At 30.3% G+C, this 17,234-nt stretch overlaps 1 protein-coding gene and 1 pseudogene across 2 annotated transcripts in view; one reads left to right on the forward strand and one right to left on the reverse strand.

The window, feature by feature from the left end:
- Positions 1-17,005, reverse strand: part of LOC114260879 (Rhomboid-related intramembrane serine protease family protein) — a 31,923-nt gene extending 14,918 nt beyond the window's left edge. Inside the window, exons 1-2 of one of the 2 annotated variants that reach the window (XM_082913970.1) lie at positions 16,953-17,005; positions 15,381-15,900 (exon numbers count right to left, since the gene is read on the reverse strand). In XM_082913970.1, coding sequence (XP_082770096.1) covers positions 15,381-15,894 — 514 coding nt within the window. In that variant the 5' untranslated portion in view covers positions 15,895-15,900; positions 16,953-17,005. Of the gene's footprint in view, positions 1-15,380; positions 15,901-16,836 lie in introns of both variants that reach the window. The other variant, XM_082913969.1, reaches the window with a different exon arrangement.
- On the forward strand, positions 9,218-10,638 carry LOC145820713 (uncharacterized; annotated as a pseudogene).
- Positions 17,006-17,234: the final 229 nt, after the last annotated feature.

Genomic DNA, 17,234 nt, shown 5'->3' on the forward strand with positions numbered 1-17,234 from the left:
CTAAAAAATGAATTTTCGTCGCTGAAAGTAGGACAATCGGCGACTAAAATGGAATTAGTCGCCAAAAGTGAACACTTTTGGCGACTAAGACAATTTAGTAGCCAAATGCATAGTTATTGGCGACTAAAATCAATTTCGTAGCCAAAAGTAGGGGTTTTGGCGACTAAAATTCAGTTTAGTCGCCAAAAGTGCAGATTTTTTGCTACTAAAAAAAATTAGTAGCTAAAAGGAGGGGTTTTGCCGACTAAACCCGACTTTAGTAGCCAAAAGTGCTGTTTTTAGCTACTAAAAAAAAATTAGTAGCTAAAAGGAGGAGTTTTGGCTACTAAACCTGACTTTAGTTGCCAAAAGTGGCTGTTTTTGGCTACTAAAAAAAAATTAGTAGCTAAAAGGAGGAGTTTTGGCTACTAAACCTGACTTTAGTCGCCAAAAGTGCTGTTTTTGGCTACTAAAAAAAATTAGTAGCTAAAAGGAGGAGTTTTGGCTACTAAACCTGACTTTAGTCGCCAAAAGTGGCTGTTTTTGGCTACTAAAAAAAAATTAGTAGCTAAAAGTAGAGGTTTTGCCGACTAAAACTGACTTTAGTCGCCAAAAGTGGCCTAAATTTTTTTTCGTAAATAATTTATTTTTTAAATAATTATATTGAATTAAAATAATTATATTTGTATATATTATTATTTTGTATTAATCCGGTTAATATACTATATAAATAATATATATTGCATATATATTCATGTGAAGTTGTAGTGGCATAGTGGAGGGAGTGTTGTGCAAAAAGGCTGGGAATATGGGATGGTTAGGGTTCGAAACTCAGGAAAAGCAAAAAAAAGTTGATTTTTTTTTTTTTTCCAGAAACACCTTTGGCGACTAAAATTTTAGTCGCCAAAAGTCTTTATTTTGGCGACTAAACCGTTTAGTCGGCGATTTAGTGACTATTGGCGACTAAATTTTTAGTCGGTAAATGTATTATTTCCAAAAGTGAAAAACACTATTGGCGACTAATTTTTTAGTCGGTAAACACCTATTTTTGGCGACTAAAAAAAGTTTAGTCGCCAATACCCTCCGCGACCAGAAATACGCGACAAATGTGGCGACTAAAAAATTTTGTCGGGAAAAGTCAAAAACTGACTTTCGGCGACTAAAAACAGACTTTTGGCGACTAAAAATTTAGTCGCCAAAAGTGATTTTTTTTGTAGTGCACATTGTGTGGGTCCCACAGCCATGTAAGACATTTGATAGAACTTTTAGTAGAATTTTTGAGATTACTAACATTACTCTATAACTAATTAATGTTTGTCTCCTATTAAATAGAGTGTAGAGTTTCGACACATTTATTCTAAGAAGTCATTCATGATATTAGGGGTTGCGATTTTACTGCTTTTGTGCTATGTGCGATTGTTGTTGTCTTTATGGCTCCAATAAAAACCTTACGTGTTGCCTCTATACTTAGGTCACTTAACCTTGCATCTTAACAGAACAAACTCTCTTTCTGTCTCTCTAACTTTTTCTCTCTTCATTTATAACTTTTCTTTCCTGCTCTTTTTCTCTCTTCTTCCTCTTTCTTTTTCATTTTCTTCTGATCTAACCTTCCATGCCCATTAAAATTATAACTCTCCCTCGCTCTTTCTCGTGGCAAAGTTTAGTGATCTAGTTAGAGAGAGAGTTTACTTCGTTAAGAAGTAAAGTTAAGTGACCTGGATATAAGTGCAACACGTCAGGCTTCTATTGGAGCCACATAAGCGACGGTAACAACCGCACACAGTATGAAAGCAACAAAACCACGTCCGATATTAGGAGATTTCAATTAATGAAGTGATAAGCTTTCTTAATTGATAATTAGTTCTTTGCTGTTCAAGTAACTTAAATTCAATTGAATTAGGGCGTGGGAGAGATATTGGTTTTCAAAAAAAAAAAAAATTAATAAATAAAAGAGTGGCATTGCATCACTATAAGGCGATTGTACTTATTTTCTTGCATATTTATTGTACTTCTATAACCAATTGAAAGCTGCAAATTGTCTATACACTACTCTTTATATATATATATATATATATAAAAATAAAAAAAAAGAGTTGATTTGACGTGAAGAATTTTAATTAGGAGTATTAGATTTCTCAACAAAAGAAAAAAAAATTGGAACATTTGTGTGAATATGTTGGCTGTTAAATATTTCTTATACAAAATTAAATAGCTAAAATTTGTCAATTAGTAATTTTTTTATTATCTTTGCAAATTAAACACTCATAGAAAAATAAAATTCTATTACACACGCCTTAAACATGTATACTATATTCTTACCATTTTTCACATTTTTTTAATTTCGTGTATATTTGGTTGAGTTACACAACTTATTTTTTGATTTTTTTAAATAAAAATTAATTTGACAAAAATAAATACAAAAAGAAGATAATTTTTAAAAAATTATTTCTCTAAAAAATGAGAAGTACATATAAAAAAAAATATGGCTATTTTTTAAAAAAATTTCACCAAGCTAATTTTTTATTAAAAAAAAAACATTTTATGAAAATTCAATCAAACTTTAAAAATCATAAATGCATCAAAATCACAGATAAACTATTGAATTAATAGTTATTTTGAATTGGCAAGAACTCTAGTATCCAACGAAACTTTCATAATACACAATCTATACTATATATTCAGTAAAAGGGAGTTTCTAACCCCCAAGGCATGTGAGAGCTTCAATATGTCAATTCTAATTTTCTAATTTTTTATTTTTAAAAAAAAAAAATAACCTCAGCATTTATTAACTTCTCTCATTCCACAAGACTTTTTGACTTCTCTTATAAATATTTATATCTATATCCATCTATTTATTTATATCTATCTCTAACCCACAAGTTTTATGGGAGTTCCAATATCTGAACCTTAATTTATTAATTTTTTGATTTTTTTTTTTAAAAAAAACTTAACACTTATTAAATTCTTCCAAGTCTTTTTAATTTCTCCAATTTACATACTCTTTTTAACTTTTTACATACCTATTGCAAACAGTGAGTTTCCTTTTTGTTTTTTCCTGCTTGACTTCTCACTTCTACACTTTCAACTTTAGTGACCACGCATGCAAACAGTAAATCTTCTTTTTGTTTTCTCCTTCTTGATTTTTCTTTTTGTTTACTATTTTAATATTGTAGTTAGATAGTGCATAAAAATATTTGTGATTTGTCTAGCGAATAAAAAATTATAATTTAATTTTTTAATATGATTGAAGTTAGATAAATATAAACACTCACAAAGAGAAAAATATGATTATAATTAGTTGAATGATTCTTTTTTTTAATGTGATTGTAGTTAGTTTAATAGTTTTTTTTTCATTTATTTATTTTATTATGAGAAAAATATGATGTGATTGTAGTTTGTTCAATGACTCTTTTTTTTAATATGATTGTTGCAGTTAGTTCAATGGTTTTTTTTTTAATGTTATTTAATCTTTTTATTTACTATTTTAATTTTATTTTTAATATGATTGAAGTTAAATAAACATAAACACTTACAAAGAAAAAAAATGTGATTGTAATGTGATGTGATTGTAATTTGTTCAATGACTCTTTTTTTTAATATGATTGTTGTAATTAGTTCAATGATTTTTTTTAATGTTATTTAATCTTTTTATTTACTGTTTTAATTTTATTTTTAATATGATTGAAGTTAGATAAACATAAACACTCACAAAGAAAAAAATGTGATTATAGTTAGTTCAATGGTTCTTTTTTTTTTAATGTGATTGTAGTTAGCCAATGGTTCTTTTTTTCATTTATTTATTGTTTTTATTATGGGAAAAATGTGATGTGATTGTAGTTTGTTTAACGATTTTTTTTTAATGTGATTTAATCTTTTATTTACTGTTTTAATGGTGTTTCTTTACAATTATTTATGAAAAAAATATGATTGTAGTTAGATAGCATAAAAATATTTGTGATTTGATTTGATTTGATTTTTTTTCTGATTTGATTTTTAAAGTACCAATTATTGATAATGATTAGATTGTATTTTGAAAAAAAATTGTAATTGATTTTTTTAACTCACTGTGTTTTTTGAAAAAAATATTATTGTGTTGTTTTCACTATCAAATCACTTAATTTGTTATTTGATTTTTAACTCACTGTGTTTTTTGAAAAACAAAATGGATTGTACTCATTAGGGTCACATAATGTATCAATTATTGATGATAATTAGATTGTATTTTGACCCCCAAAAAAATTGTAATTGATCTTTTTAACTCACTATGTTTTTTGAAAAATAAATTATTGTGTTTTTTTAATTATTGATGATGATTAGATAGCATTAAAAAAATTGTGATTTGTATGATTGAAGTTATCTCCTTTTGTTTATAATTTTATTTTTTAATATGATTGAAGTTAGATAAATATAAACACTCACAAAAAGAAAAATGTGATTGTAGTTTGTTCAATGGTTCTAAATAATTTTTTTTATTTACTATTTCAATGGGTATTTTTTTCAATTATTTTTTTTATTATAAGAAAAATGTCATTGTAGTTAGATAGCATTAAAAAAATTGTGATTTGTATGATTGAAATTATCTCTTTTTGTTTATAATTTTATTTTTTAATATGATTGAAATTAACTCACAAAAAGAAAAATGTGATTGTAGTTTATTCAATAGCTCTAAATAATCCCAATTTGAATTTTCTAAATTTTTTATTAAAAAAAAAACGCAGCATTTATTGATTTGGTTAAAATCCTCTGATCAGCATTTATTAACTTTTTTCAATCCACATGTTTTTTCACATGCCTGCATTTATTAATTTGGTCAAAATCCCTTAATCAGCATTTAAAATCTCCTCATATAAATAATTATAGATACAATCTGTGTGTAGTTACTGCAGTATCTTTTTCAACTTTTCTCATACACTATGATTAGTGATAAAATTGTTAAATTATTTTTATAAAAAATCTAAAACAAATATAAATATCTATAATTATCCCGTGCATAGCACGGGTGATAGGCTAATACTCCTAATACAAAATCTGTTTTTAATTTCATCTCTATCTGACTCTATTATATACATCTCTAAATCTATCATCAAAATCAAACCCATCTCTTACTTTTCTCTTATTTTTTTGGTTCTTTCTTGCATTTTTTTCCTCTGTATTGCCCTAGATTTTTTCCTACATGAGGAACGAAGAAGACATGAACAATGCTGAAGAAATCAGAAAGAGAAAAAATAGTCATGATTTTCTCAAAAAATTATCAGGTCTTGAAGAAGAAGACAAAGATTTACTCACTCTTTCTCTCTCCTGCCCTCGACACTTGTCACAACCATTGCTGTTGCTGTTGCCGCCGCCACCGCCGCCGCTACTACAATCATATACACTGCTCTTTATATATAAAAAAAAAAAAAAAAAATTGATTTGACGTGAAGAATTTTAATTAGGAGTATTAGATTTCTCAACAAAAGGAAAAAAAAAATTGGAACATTTGTGTGAATATGTTGGCTGTTAAATATGTTTTATACAAAATTAAATAGCTAAAATTTGTCAATTAGTAATTTTTTATTATCTTTACAAATTAAACACTCATAGAAAAATAAAATTCTATTATACACGCCTTAAACATGTATACAATATACTTACCATTTCTCACATTTTTTTAATTGCGTGTACGTTTGGTTGAGTTACACAACTTATTTTTTGATTTTTTTAAATAAAAATTAATTTGACAAAAATAAATACAAAAAGAAGATAATTTTTAATTTTTAAAAATTATTTCTCTAAAAAATGAGAAGTACATATAAAAAAAAATATGGCTATTTTTTAAAGTTTTTTCACCAAGCTAATTTTTTATTAAAGAAAACATTTTATGAAAATTCAATCAAACTTTAGAAATCATATATACATCAAAATCAAAGATAACAAGGTAGACATAGACAAGCTGGAAACAAAATATAAAATAAAAATAATTAAATAATTAAAAAAATTATTAAATTAATAGTTATTTTGAATTGGATAGAACTCTAGTATCCAACGAAACTTTCATAATACACAATACTCCTAATACAAAATTTGTTTTTAATTTCATCTCTATCTCTAACTTTATTATATACATCTCTTAATCTATCATCAAAATCAAACCTATCTCTTACTTTTCTCATATTTTTTTTGTTCTTTCTTGCAATCTTTTCCTTTGTGTTGCCTTAGATTTTTTCCCACATGAGGAACAAAGAAGACATGAACAAAAAACAGTCCTGATTTTCTCGAAAAATTATCAAGTCTTGAAGAGGAAGACAAAGATTTACTCACTCTTTCTCTCTCCTGCCCTCGACACTTGTCACAACCACTGCTGCCACCACCACCACTGCCGCCGCTACTACAATCTTATACACTACTCTTTATATAAAAAACAAAAGTTGATTTGACATGAAGAATTTTAATTAGGAGTAAAAAAAAATTGGAACATTTGTTTGAATATGTTGACTGTTAAATATTTCTTATACAAAATTAAATAGCTAAAATTTGTCAGTTAGTAATTTTTTTATTATCGTTACAAATTAAACACTCATAGAAAAATAAATTTCTATTATACACGCCTTAAGCATGTATACTATATGCTTACCATTTTTCACATTTTTTTAATTGCGTGTATATTTGGTTGAGTTACACAACTTATTTTTTGATTTTTTTAAATAAAAATTAATTTGACAAAAATAAATACAAAAAGAAGATAATTTTTAATTTTTAAAAATTATTTCTCTAAAAAATGAGAAGTGCATATAAAAAAAATATGGCTATTTTTTAAAGTTTTTTCACCAAGCTAATTTTTTATTAAAAAAAACTTTTTATGAAAATTCAATCAAACTTTAAAAATCATAAATACATCAAAATCAAAGATAACGAGGTAGACATAGACAAGTGGGAAACAAAATATAAAATATAAAATATAAAATACAAAATAAAAAACTATTGAATTAATAGTTATTTTGAATTGGAAAGAACTCTAGTATCTATCGAAACTTTCATAATACACAATACTCTTAATACAAAATCTGTTTTTAATTTCATCTCTATCTCTAACTCTAACTCTATTATATACATCTCTAAATCAATCATCAAAATCAAACCCATCTCTTACTTTTCTTTTATTTCTGTTGTTCTTTCTTGCATTCTTTTCCTCTGTATTGCCCTAGATTTTTTTCCCACATGAGGAACGAAGAAGACATGAACAATGTTGAAGAAATCAGGAAGAGAAAAAACAGTCATGATTTTCTCGAAAAATTATCAAGTCTGAAGAAGAAGACAAAGATTTACTCACTCTTTCTCTCTCCTGCCCTCGACACTTGTCACAACCACTGCTGCCACCGCCGCCGCTGCCACTACTACAATCATATACGCTACTCTTTATAGAAAAAAAAAAAAGTTGATTTGACTTGAAGAATTTTAATTAGGAATATTAGATTTCTCAAGAAAAGAAAAAAAAAATTGGAACATTTGTGTGAATATGTTGGCTGTTAAATATTTCTTATACAAAATTAAATAGCTAAAATTTGTCAATTAGTAATTTTTTTATTATCTTTACAAATTAAACACTCATAGAAAAATAAAATTCTATTATACACGCCTTAAACATGTATACTATATGCTTACCATTTTTCACATTTTTTTAATTGCGTGTATATTTGGTTGAGTTACACAACTTATTTTTTGATTTTTTTAAATAAAAAATTAATTTGACAAAAATAAATACAGAAAGAAGATAATTTTTAACTTTTAAAAATTATTTCTCTAAAAAATGAGAAGTACAAAAAAGAAAAATATGGCTATTTTTTAAAGTTTTTTCACCAAGCTAATTTTTTATTAAAAAAAACTTTTTATGAAAATTCAATCAAACTTTGAAAATCATAAATACATCAAAATCAAAGATAATGAGGTAGACATAGACAAGTGGGAAATAAAATATAAAAATATATATATATATATAAACTTTTGAATTAATAGCTATTTTGAATTGGATAGAACTCTAGTATCCAACGAAACTTTTATAATACACAATACTCCTAATACAAAATCTGTTTTTAATTTCATCTCTATCTTTAATTCTATTATATACATCTCTAAATCTATCAACAAAATCAAACCCATCTCTTACTTTTCTTTTATTTTTTTTGTTCTTTCTTGCATTCTTTTCCTCTGTATTGTCCTAGATTTTTTCCACATGAGGAACAAAGAAGACATGAACAATGCTAAACAAATCAAGAAGAGAAAAAACAATCATGATTTTCTCGAAAAATTATCAGATCTTGAAGAAGAAGACAAAGATTTACTCACTCTTTCTCTCCTGCCCTCGACACTTGTCACAACCATTGCTACCGCCACCGCCGCCGCCGCCGCCGCCGCTACTACAATCATATACACTACTCTTTATATAAAAAAAAAAAAAAATTGATTTGATGTGAAGAATTTTAATTAGGAGTATTAGATTTCTCAACAGAAGAAAAAAAATTGGAACATTTGTGTGATTATGTTGGCTGTTAAATATTTCTTATACAATGTTAAATAGCTAAAATTTGTCAATTAGTAATTTTTTTATTATCTTTACAAATTAAACACTCATAGAACAATAAAATTCTATTATACACGCCTTAAACATGTATACTATATGCTTACCAATTTTCACATTTTTTTAATTGCGTGTACATTTGGTAGAGTTACACAACTTATTTTTTGATTTTTTTAAATAAAAATTAATTTGACAAAAATAAACACAAGAAGAAGATAATTTTTAATTTTTAAAAATTATTTCTCTAAAAAATGAGAAGTACATATAAAAAAAATATGGCTATTTTTTAAAGTTTTTTCACCAGGCTAATTTTTTATTAAAAAAAACTTTTTATGAAAATTCTATCAAACTTTAAAAATCATAAATACATCAAAATCAAAGATAACGAGGTAGACATAGACAAGCGGGAAACAAAATAAAAAATAATAAAATAATAAAGAAATAAAAAAAACTATTGAATTAATAGTTATTTTGAATTGGATAAAACTCTAGTATCCAATGAAACTTTCATAATACACAATACTCCTAATACAAAATCTGTATTTCATTTCATCTCTATCTCTAACTCTATTATATACATCTCTAAATCTATCATCAAAATCAAACCCATCTCTTACTTTTCTCATATTTTTTTTGTTCTTTCTTGCATTCTTTTCCTCTGTATTGCTCTAGATTTTTTCCCACATGAGGAATGAAGAAGACATGAAAAATGCTGAAGAAATCTGGAAGAGAAAAAACAGTCATGATTTTCTCGGAAAATTATCAGGTCTTGAAGAAGAAGACAAAGATTTACTCACTCTTTCTCTTTCCTACTCTCGACACTTGTCACAACCACTGCTGCTGCCACCACCATCGCCGCCGCTACTACAATCTTTGTTACCGCCGCCGCCACCACCACAACAAGCATTCTCACAGTGGTCCCCACCACCACCACCCTCGTGGCCACTCCAACTATCCCCTTCACACTCTCTCTACACCCCGCCGCCACCTTCACCACCACCACTACCTCTACCTCCAACCCCCTCTACCTCCGCTACCACAGCGCACCGCCATGAGGCAAGCCCTGGCCTGTCTCGTACGGTACGTGCTCGCCGAAACCCTACCCAATTGCCGTGGGAGGGGAAGAGTGGCACGGTCCCAGCTCCGTTCCCGTGGGCGACCGCCCACCGGGCCACCGTGCACAACCTCAACTACCTATTATTAAGACAAATTTATTCCATAACCGGTGAAGTACAGTGCAAGCGATGCGAGAGGCGGTATGAGATGGATTTTGATCTCCGGGAGAAGTTCGCGGAGGTTGGGACCTTCGTGGCAGAGAGGAAGAGCAGCATGCACGATCGAGCTCCGAGAGTGTAGATGAACCCGGTGCTCCCAGTATGCAGGTTGTGTTTATTTTTTTTTATTTTCATTTAAGTTTATGCAAATAATGGAAGAGTGATCTGTTAAAGAAAATTTAGTATTATTTAGTGATAGAAAAATGTTATTTATATATATAATCAAATTTCTTACTTTATTGGTTTCATATGCATTTATAAATTTAGGTTTCAATTCTATTTATCTATAGCATTGCTTTTTTTAATAATTTGATAACATATGTAAGAAAACATAACTCTCAAAATAGTTTAAAAAATAATATATGTGAAGAGAATTTAGTATTATCTGGGGATATATAATTGTTTCTGTGGTTATATATCTATGGGAGAAAATGAGTGTTTATATTGTGATGAAAGAGTCTTAATGTTAAAATGTCAGGAGTTTAATTTTACGCGTTATATATATAACTTTGTAATTTAGTTATTTGAAAATTGAGAGTAATATGAGTGAAACTTTCTTCCAATTGTTTGAATTGTATAGCCATTTTATTTTCTAACAGGTTTTGCAAGCAAGAGAACAGCACAAAGCCGGTGATTTCAGAGAAGAAAAAGTCCATCAATTGGTTGTTTTTGCTTCTGGGTCAGATGATCGGGTGTTGTACTCTTGAACAGTTGAAGTACTTCTGTAAACACACTAAGAACCATCGGACTTGGGCAAAAGATCGGGTTCTTTATCTAACTTATGTTGGTCTGTGCAAACAGCTTGATCCTAATGGACCATTCGATCGCTGAGCACATAAGATGTGTCAAGGGATCTTTAATCTCAAATTTAGATCATATAATTAAGTGAAATTTATTTTTGAAGATCATAAAACATAATGTTTTCGTCATTATGTTTATGTAATTTTAGAGTTGTGAGATTTGAAGTCATTTGTGATTTTGTTTAATTTCATTAGATCTTTGTCTCTACGTCTATCTGTTTGAATTTTGTCTGTTTGAGTAAATTATTATTCATAAACCTCTAGCTTGGTCAACTACATGATTGGTCCCATTTAATAGTCATGATAAATAACTATTCAACCTTTGATTTTATTTTGTTAACGTATTAACATGTTCTTGGAGTATATGTTATATTAAAAGAATTATACATTTTGCATAAAAATGAATCGGTAGTGCTACGTAGCTCGAAACCCGTGGCTCGAACCCGGCTCGACACCAAAACGACGTCGTTTTGGTGTCATTTTTTTTTTTTTTTTTTTTTTCGTCTTTTTGTTGCAGAAGAAAAAGGAGATGAAGAAGAAGGGAGAAGAAGAGAAGGAGAAGAAGGGAGAAGAGAAGGGAGGAGGAGGAGGAGGAGGAGGAGGAGGAGGAGGAGGAGGGAGGGGAGGGGGCCTAAAAATCTGCTGGAGGAGGAGGTGGGGCGAGGCGGTGGCGGAGCTTCCACCTGCGACGATCGGCGAGGAGCAAAGGTGCTGCGACGACGGCGGCGACGGTCTGAAGCTGCGACGATCGGCGGCAAGGCAACGGCGGTGGTGCTGCGCGACCCTCTCCTCTCTCTTTCTCCCTCTCCCCTCCTCTTCCCTCTCTTTCTCCCCTCTTCTTCCATTTTCGAGCCGTTTCGAGCTCGACCCTCTCGAGCTACGGCTCATTTCCGAAAATGAATACCATAAAAAAATGTATAATATTTTAAAGCATGCTTAATAGACTTTATAATAAAATTTACCGTTGATGTTTGCATTATATGCAAATGATAAAGGGAAGAATCACATTTTTTTAATCACGTTTTGCTAATCATATAATGCGGTATACTTACAAACAAACATTTGCATGAATCTTATTAATACTTCATCATTGATAAGCCTATCATATCCAATTATAAATAAAATGTGATAAAAAGTTATTGATACTATGTTTCTGTAGTACTTACCTTTGCTTGTGACTATGCCATTTTTGTCGTAAACATTAATATTGATTTACTTCAACCCCGTCGCATATTTTGTTCTCTAATAATATATATTTTTAAATATAAATTTTTATTTTTTTTTGTGTGGTTTAAGGCGTGTTTGATATCATTTTCATTTTCTATTTTCTCCTATGAAATTGAAAAAGTAATAATATATATTACCAAAAAAGTTATTCTTATGACTGTAACCATGTCGAGTCAATTAGAATTGTAGATTATTATAGTTTGAATTAAAATTTTAGCAAGTTTCCAAAATCTATTAAAGCTTTTGAACTGATCTCAAACAAATTATAATTGAGCCAAAACTAAGTAAGTTAATTTTTTATAATACATATTAACTTACAAAAATTAACAAGCATTAAAATGTATTTACTCTGACCTTTGGGAGAAGCATTCAATGAATAAGCACGTCTTCTTTGTTTTTAGTTTTCAAACTTTTTGTTTATGAAAATACAAATACAAAAATGAAAAGATCAAGAATGAGATCGAGACCAAACAATTATACATACTAAAGGTTCCCACTCTACAACATTCTCAAGGAATTTTATACATGAGGTTTTGAATTACTAAAATTTATGGCAAATTGCAAATTGGCAACTTAGCAACCAAACGAAGTTTATTATGAAAGCTCACTCTTCTCTCATATACAAAAGGATCTTGATGACAATTAATACATTGCATATCGTGTCAATATCTATAAAAAGGTGTTGGGTGCCAGTGAATTGAGGGGAGGCTCGACAATGAATAGGAAAGAGCTTAAAACTAGAAAAAAGAGGGAGAATATGATAAGTGATTTACAGGGATCGGCATATTGTCTAACGAGTGTGATTCCTTCTTCTTGACCACTTTTTGAAGATCCATCATCCATTCGCAGCATTGGGCACGTCAGAAAACCATACAATATACCTGTAAAACCTGCTCCAAAATGTGTCCTGCAACATGTTGTAATATCATTAGAATATGAAGATGTTTGTCTATTTTCTATGTAGTCAAATTTTCAATTCTATAGCACTAAACAACAGTTCATATATATTTCATCATGCATATAAGTGAAACTTTTTCAAAAAATATTTTATATAGAAAATGTTTTTCTATGTTTGGTTGCATTCTTGAAACTAATGTACTAGCAGTGGTAGGGTGGAAGTGGTTTGGTCGGAAAGGGGGAGAGTGGTGGTGGTTTAGTCCGAAAAGCATTTGCCATATTTCAAAAGTGGAAAATATTTTCTATTCAAATAAGATTGTTTTTCATTGATCAAGAAAAATGTTCACTTTTGACTTTCATTTTCTGTTTTACCAAACACCAAAAATGGAACATTTGTACCCATTTGATTTAAAATTCCGGGGAAATCAAATTAAAATTATTTTAACTTGTAGAGAACTGACTTGTCATCAATTGGACCAAAATTGCTTAATATGCAACTAATGGCAGTGGCAATTATTGCTTTCTGAAGCATGTTTTCAGAATCAGCCTTTGTAATCACCTCCTTGTTCTGAATTTGATAAATGAGCCAAGCTCCAATTACAGCAAATACTGGTCCTTGAACATGTAGAACGACTTCGTTAATGTTAGTATGGATAGAAAAAACATTGTAAGAAAAAACAGAAGGATGCTCAATTATGAAGCATTATATCAGAACAGTGCTCGCACAAACTTTGCTTGTGGATGTAATGTTGTTTTTCCATTAAAAAAAAGAAAGAAAGAAAGAAAAGAATAGAAGAAATATGGTAGGAGAATTGTCATAAAATCGTACATGGTGGAAAGACCAAATTATGGCTCAATGTTCAGCGTAGTTACTATGAAATCCCAACAAACTAATTTCAAACCTCGACTCATTTACGGAGTGTGTTTGTGTATGTGTGAAGAAACACATATCTCCATTGGTTTGCCATTTTGAAGCTGCAGACACAATCTCTATATTTCTCCAGTAAATGACTCTCTGTAACATACAAACCCACAGAGAGAGAGAGAGGCACATTTCAATTACAATAAAAATCTCTGCAAATGACTAAAGACCAATAATCAAATATTAACTTCAATGAAAGAACAATTCAAGGAATAGTAAGATAAGGTCAATCTTGTCCATGATAACAGCAAAGCAAAATACAAACAGAGCAAACAAGTCTGAACTCTATATTAGAAGGACAATGAGGTAAAAGTAACTCTATATTCACATAATCTATCATGAAGTGGAAATTGCCCGAAAAAAAAAAAAGAAAAGAAAAGAAAAGAGATACAAGGAACCAATTGTTCTAATTCTAAGAAGGACATGATTCAATAATGGTTTCACATCTTTGGAATGATTACATTTCTCATTTTTCCATTAAAATCAATAAAATAAAACAAGTGACAGATGACTGGGTGATTTGTTTGTAGTCAATGTAGTACAGTGTTCTTTTGATTGAACTTCCTAATGGAGACTAAATCTTGATTACGACAGACAAATGACATACAAAAATAAAAAATATAGAAAATTTGTATATAAAATGATGTTGGTGTATTAAAACTTTCCATTTTAAAACAGAGTGCCCAAGAAAATGATATTTTAATTACTGAAATCCCACAGCCACACCATTCAAAAAAATCCTGTAAGAATAGTATTTTCCCGAAAGAAAATATCAAGTTTATAAATGTTGTTGTTTGGTAGGCTTTTTGTTTTTAACCATTCACCCAAGGATTATAAATGACAGTTAACGCTTCAAAGTAATCAAAAGCCCAATGGAACCATTTTGTTTTTAGGACATTCAAATGCCCTGTACCTAAAAATCTGTCTCAAGTTTCATTTGATTAACTAAATCCACAAACCAACACAGCAAGTTTCATAAATAATCATTTCGGTATTGTTTGAATAATTGTTGAAACGGTATTGAATAGAAACACGAACCCAATCATCAATCTTGTACCAGAAACATAGGTGTCACTAGTCTCCATCATTCTCCAAACAAAATCAAGTGATTTATCTTTGCTCCATATAACAATGGGAGTGAAAAGAGCTCTAAGTCAGAGTTCTGGATCGGACTTGCTATTTCAAACAGAAAAACTGCTATGTTTATGGAAACCAATATACTTCTGCATTGAGAAATCTTGGAAGTATCAGAATGGTATAAATCGAGAGTTACCCAAAAAGAAAATGCATAGATAGAGGCAATGGAAACCAAACAACATCAAACATAGAGTTCAAAAAGATGGATGGATATATTACATCAAGTGAAAATCGGAGGTTTCATTGTATGAATGCTTTGAACCATCCTCACCATCCTTGTTTTTAAACCTCATATAGTTTTTCATTTTCTTCCATCCACCTCTTCCAGAACCTACCCTGACGGAATATGATGCTGCTTCACTAGTTTCATCGTTGGAAGCAGATGACACGTAGTTTTTTGAATTTGCATCTGAATGAAAGATAAAAAGCATTAGGACTTTTATTTTCCTAATAAATAATGACTACGGAAATCTAGAAATACATGCTAGAAATATGCTTCAGTGCTCTGCAACAAATCAATGATATGCTCATACCAACAAAATTTGAAAACAAAAAATAAAAAATAATAATAAAAAAAATTGAACCTTTACCTATACTAACTTTGCCAAAATAATCATCTAGAGACCCTAGTACGCTTTTCGCCTTGGACTGACCATCTTGATCAATAAACTCTTCCTTCTTATTCAAAGAAACTGAAGAAGGCTTATTAGCATCATGTTGAAGTTTTCCAAAATAAGTATCTAGAGACTGTAATTGCTTCTCATTCGAATTTGACTTATATGCATGACAGACGATGCACTGTTTGTCTCTTTGTGGAATTTTATTGGATCTGGATCTTAGACAGAACGGTGTAGATCCTCTGGTATAAACCATTCCTTGGGAACCTCTAGTGCCTTTTCTTGCATTTACTTTTAGTGGAATCCCAGTAGCATCATTTGACCATCTTCTGCCTGTTTCACCAGAAATTGAAGAAAAACAACCACAACCCTCCTGGGTTGCAATAAAGCTACACGTAAAACCCTTCTCATTATATCTGTCTTCTTTTGAATTTAAAAGAGGTTGGTCTTTGTAGGACATTCTGTAGCATATTGGAACCACAGCCATAGAGATCTGAAACAATAACATAAATAGAGGTATCAGCACCAGTTTTATACCCATAAACAGAAATGACTTTATTAGTTTGTTCCTAATATTAAATAACCCACTATATTCATTCACACATTTCTACAAACACTGTATCTATGAACTTAAAGCACCACATTAAATAATCAAACAAGAGCACATACAAGCCAATATCAGCCCAATATCAATTCATGCATATCTACAAAAACTTTATCTATGAACTTAAATCAAGATATAGAATCTTAGGTGCGGTTTGGCAAGAGAACTTTTATTTATTTATTTATTTATTGTTACTGGAAAAATTGAGTAGTTCCTTAGTTTTTAGAGCAAGGATCTTCTAAAGTTTTTTTTCCCTAAAGTTTCCTAGAGTGGTGTGTTGTATGGTTGAGATTTAATGACAAGTCACATCAATTTTTTAGCATTAAATCTCACCCATACAACACACCACTTTAGAAAACTTTAGGGAAAAAAAACTCTAGAGGATCCTTGGCGTAGTTTTTATAGCTGAAAAAAAAAATAAAAAATTAGGGACTAATATAGCCAACAAAAACAACTTTGTTAGAATGTACCAAACAAGATCGTAATAACAACTGCCACAAGTTAAATAATCAAACAAGTGCTCATTGGGAGCCAATATTCATTCATGCATATCTACAAGCATTTGATCTATGAAGTTAAAGCACCATAAAAAATCTTAATAAACATTGCACACTGAAGTTAAATAAACAAGTGCTCATTCGATGCCAATATCAAATACCCAGTATTCATTCATGCATTTCAACAAACACTTTGATCTCTGAACTTAAAAGCACCACATAGAATCTTGATACCCTACATGCGCGCGCGCACACACACACACACACAAACCCAAGACATGACATGTTTTCATGAGAATAAACAGAGGAAAAAAAGGTAGTTATATACCGTTAAAGACAACAAGTGGAGGTGATGAGCCAAGATAACATGCAGAGAGGTGAGGGAAAACAAAACACAGTGTGTGTGTGTGTGTGTAAGAGAGAGAGAGAGAGAGAGAGTCTAACTAGGAATCAATCAGATAAGTGGCACTTCCATTAATGAAAGTACTTTGCAAAAATCTGACATGTAACCAATGGAAAGTACTGCCTTATCATGGTTGATCCACTACAGTGCCGCCACGTGTTCCCAATAACACCCAGATTCTCACTCGTTCTTCCTGATTTGGTCGCCAGGAAATTTGCATGGTCCCACGTTCTTTGATTTTGTACGTCGTACCAACCACGTCGTGCCACGTGGTGGTATAAAGTGGATATTAACGCCTATTCATTTATTATCACTTCTATATT

This window comes from Camellia sinensis, chromosome 2 (genome assembly GCF_055761805.1).
Source record: "Camellia sinensis isolate YWXY chromosome 2, ASM5576180v1, whole genome shotgun sequence".
Taxonomy (NCBI): Eukaryota; Viridiplantae; Streptophyta; class Magnoliopsida; order Ericales; family Theaceae; genus Camellia; species Camellia sinensis.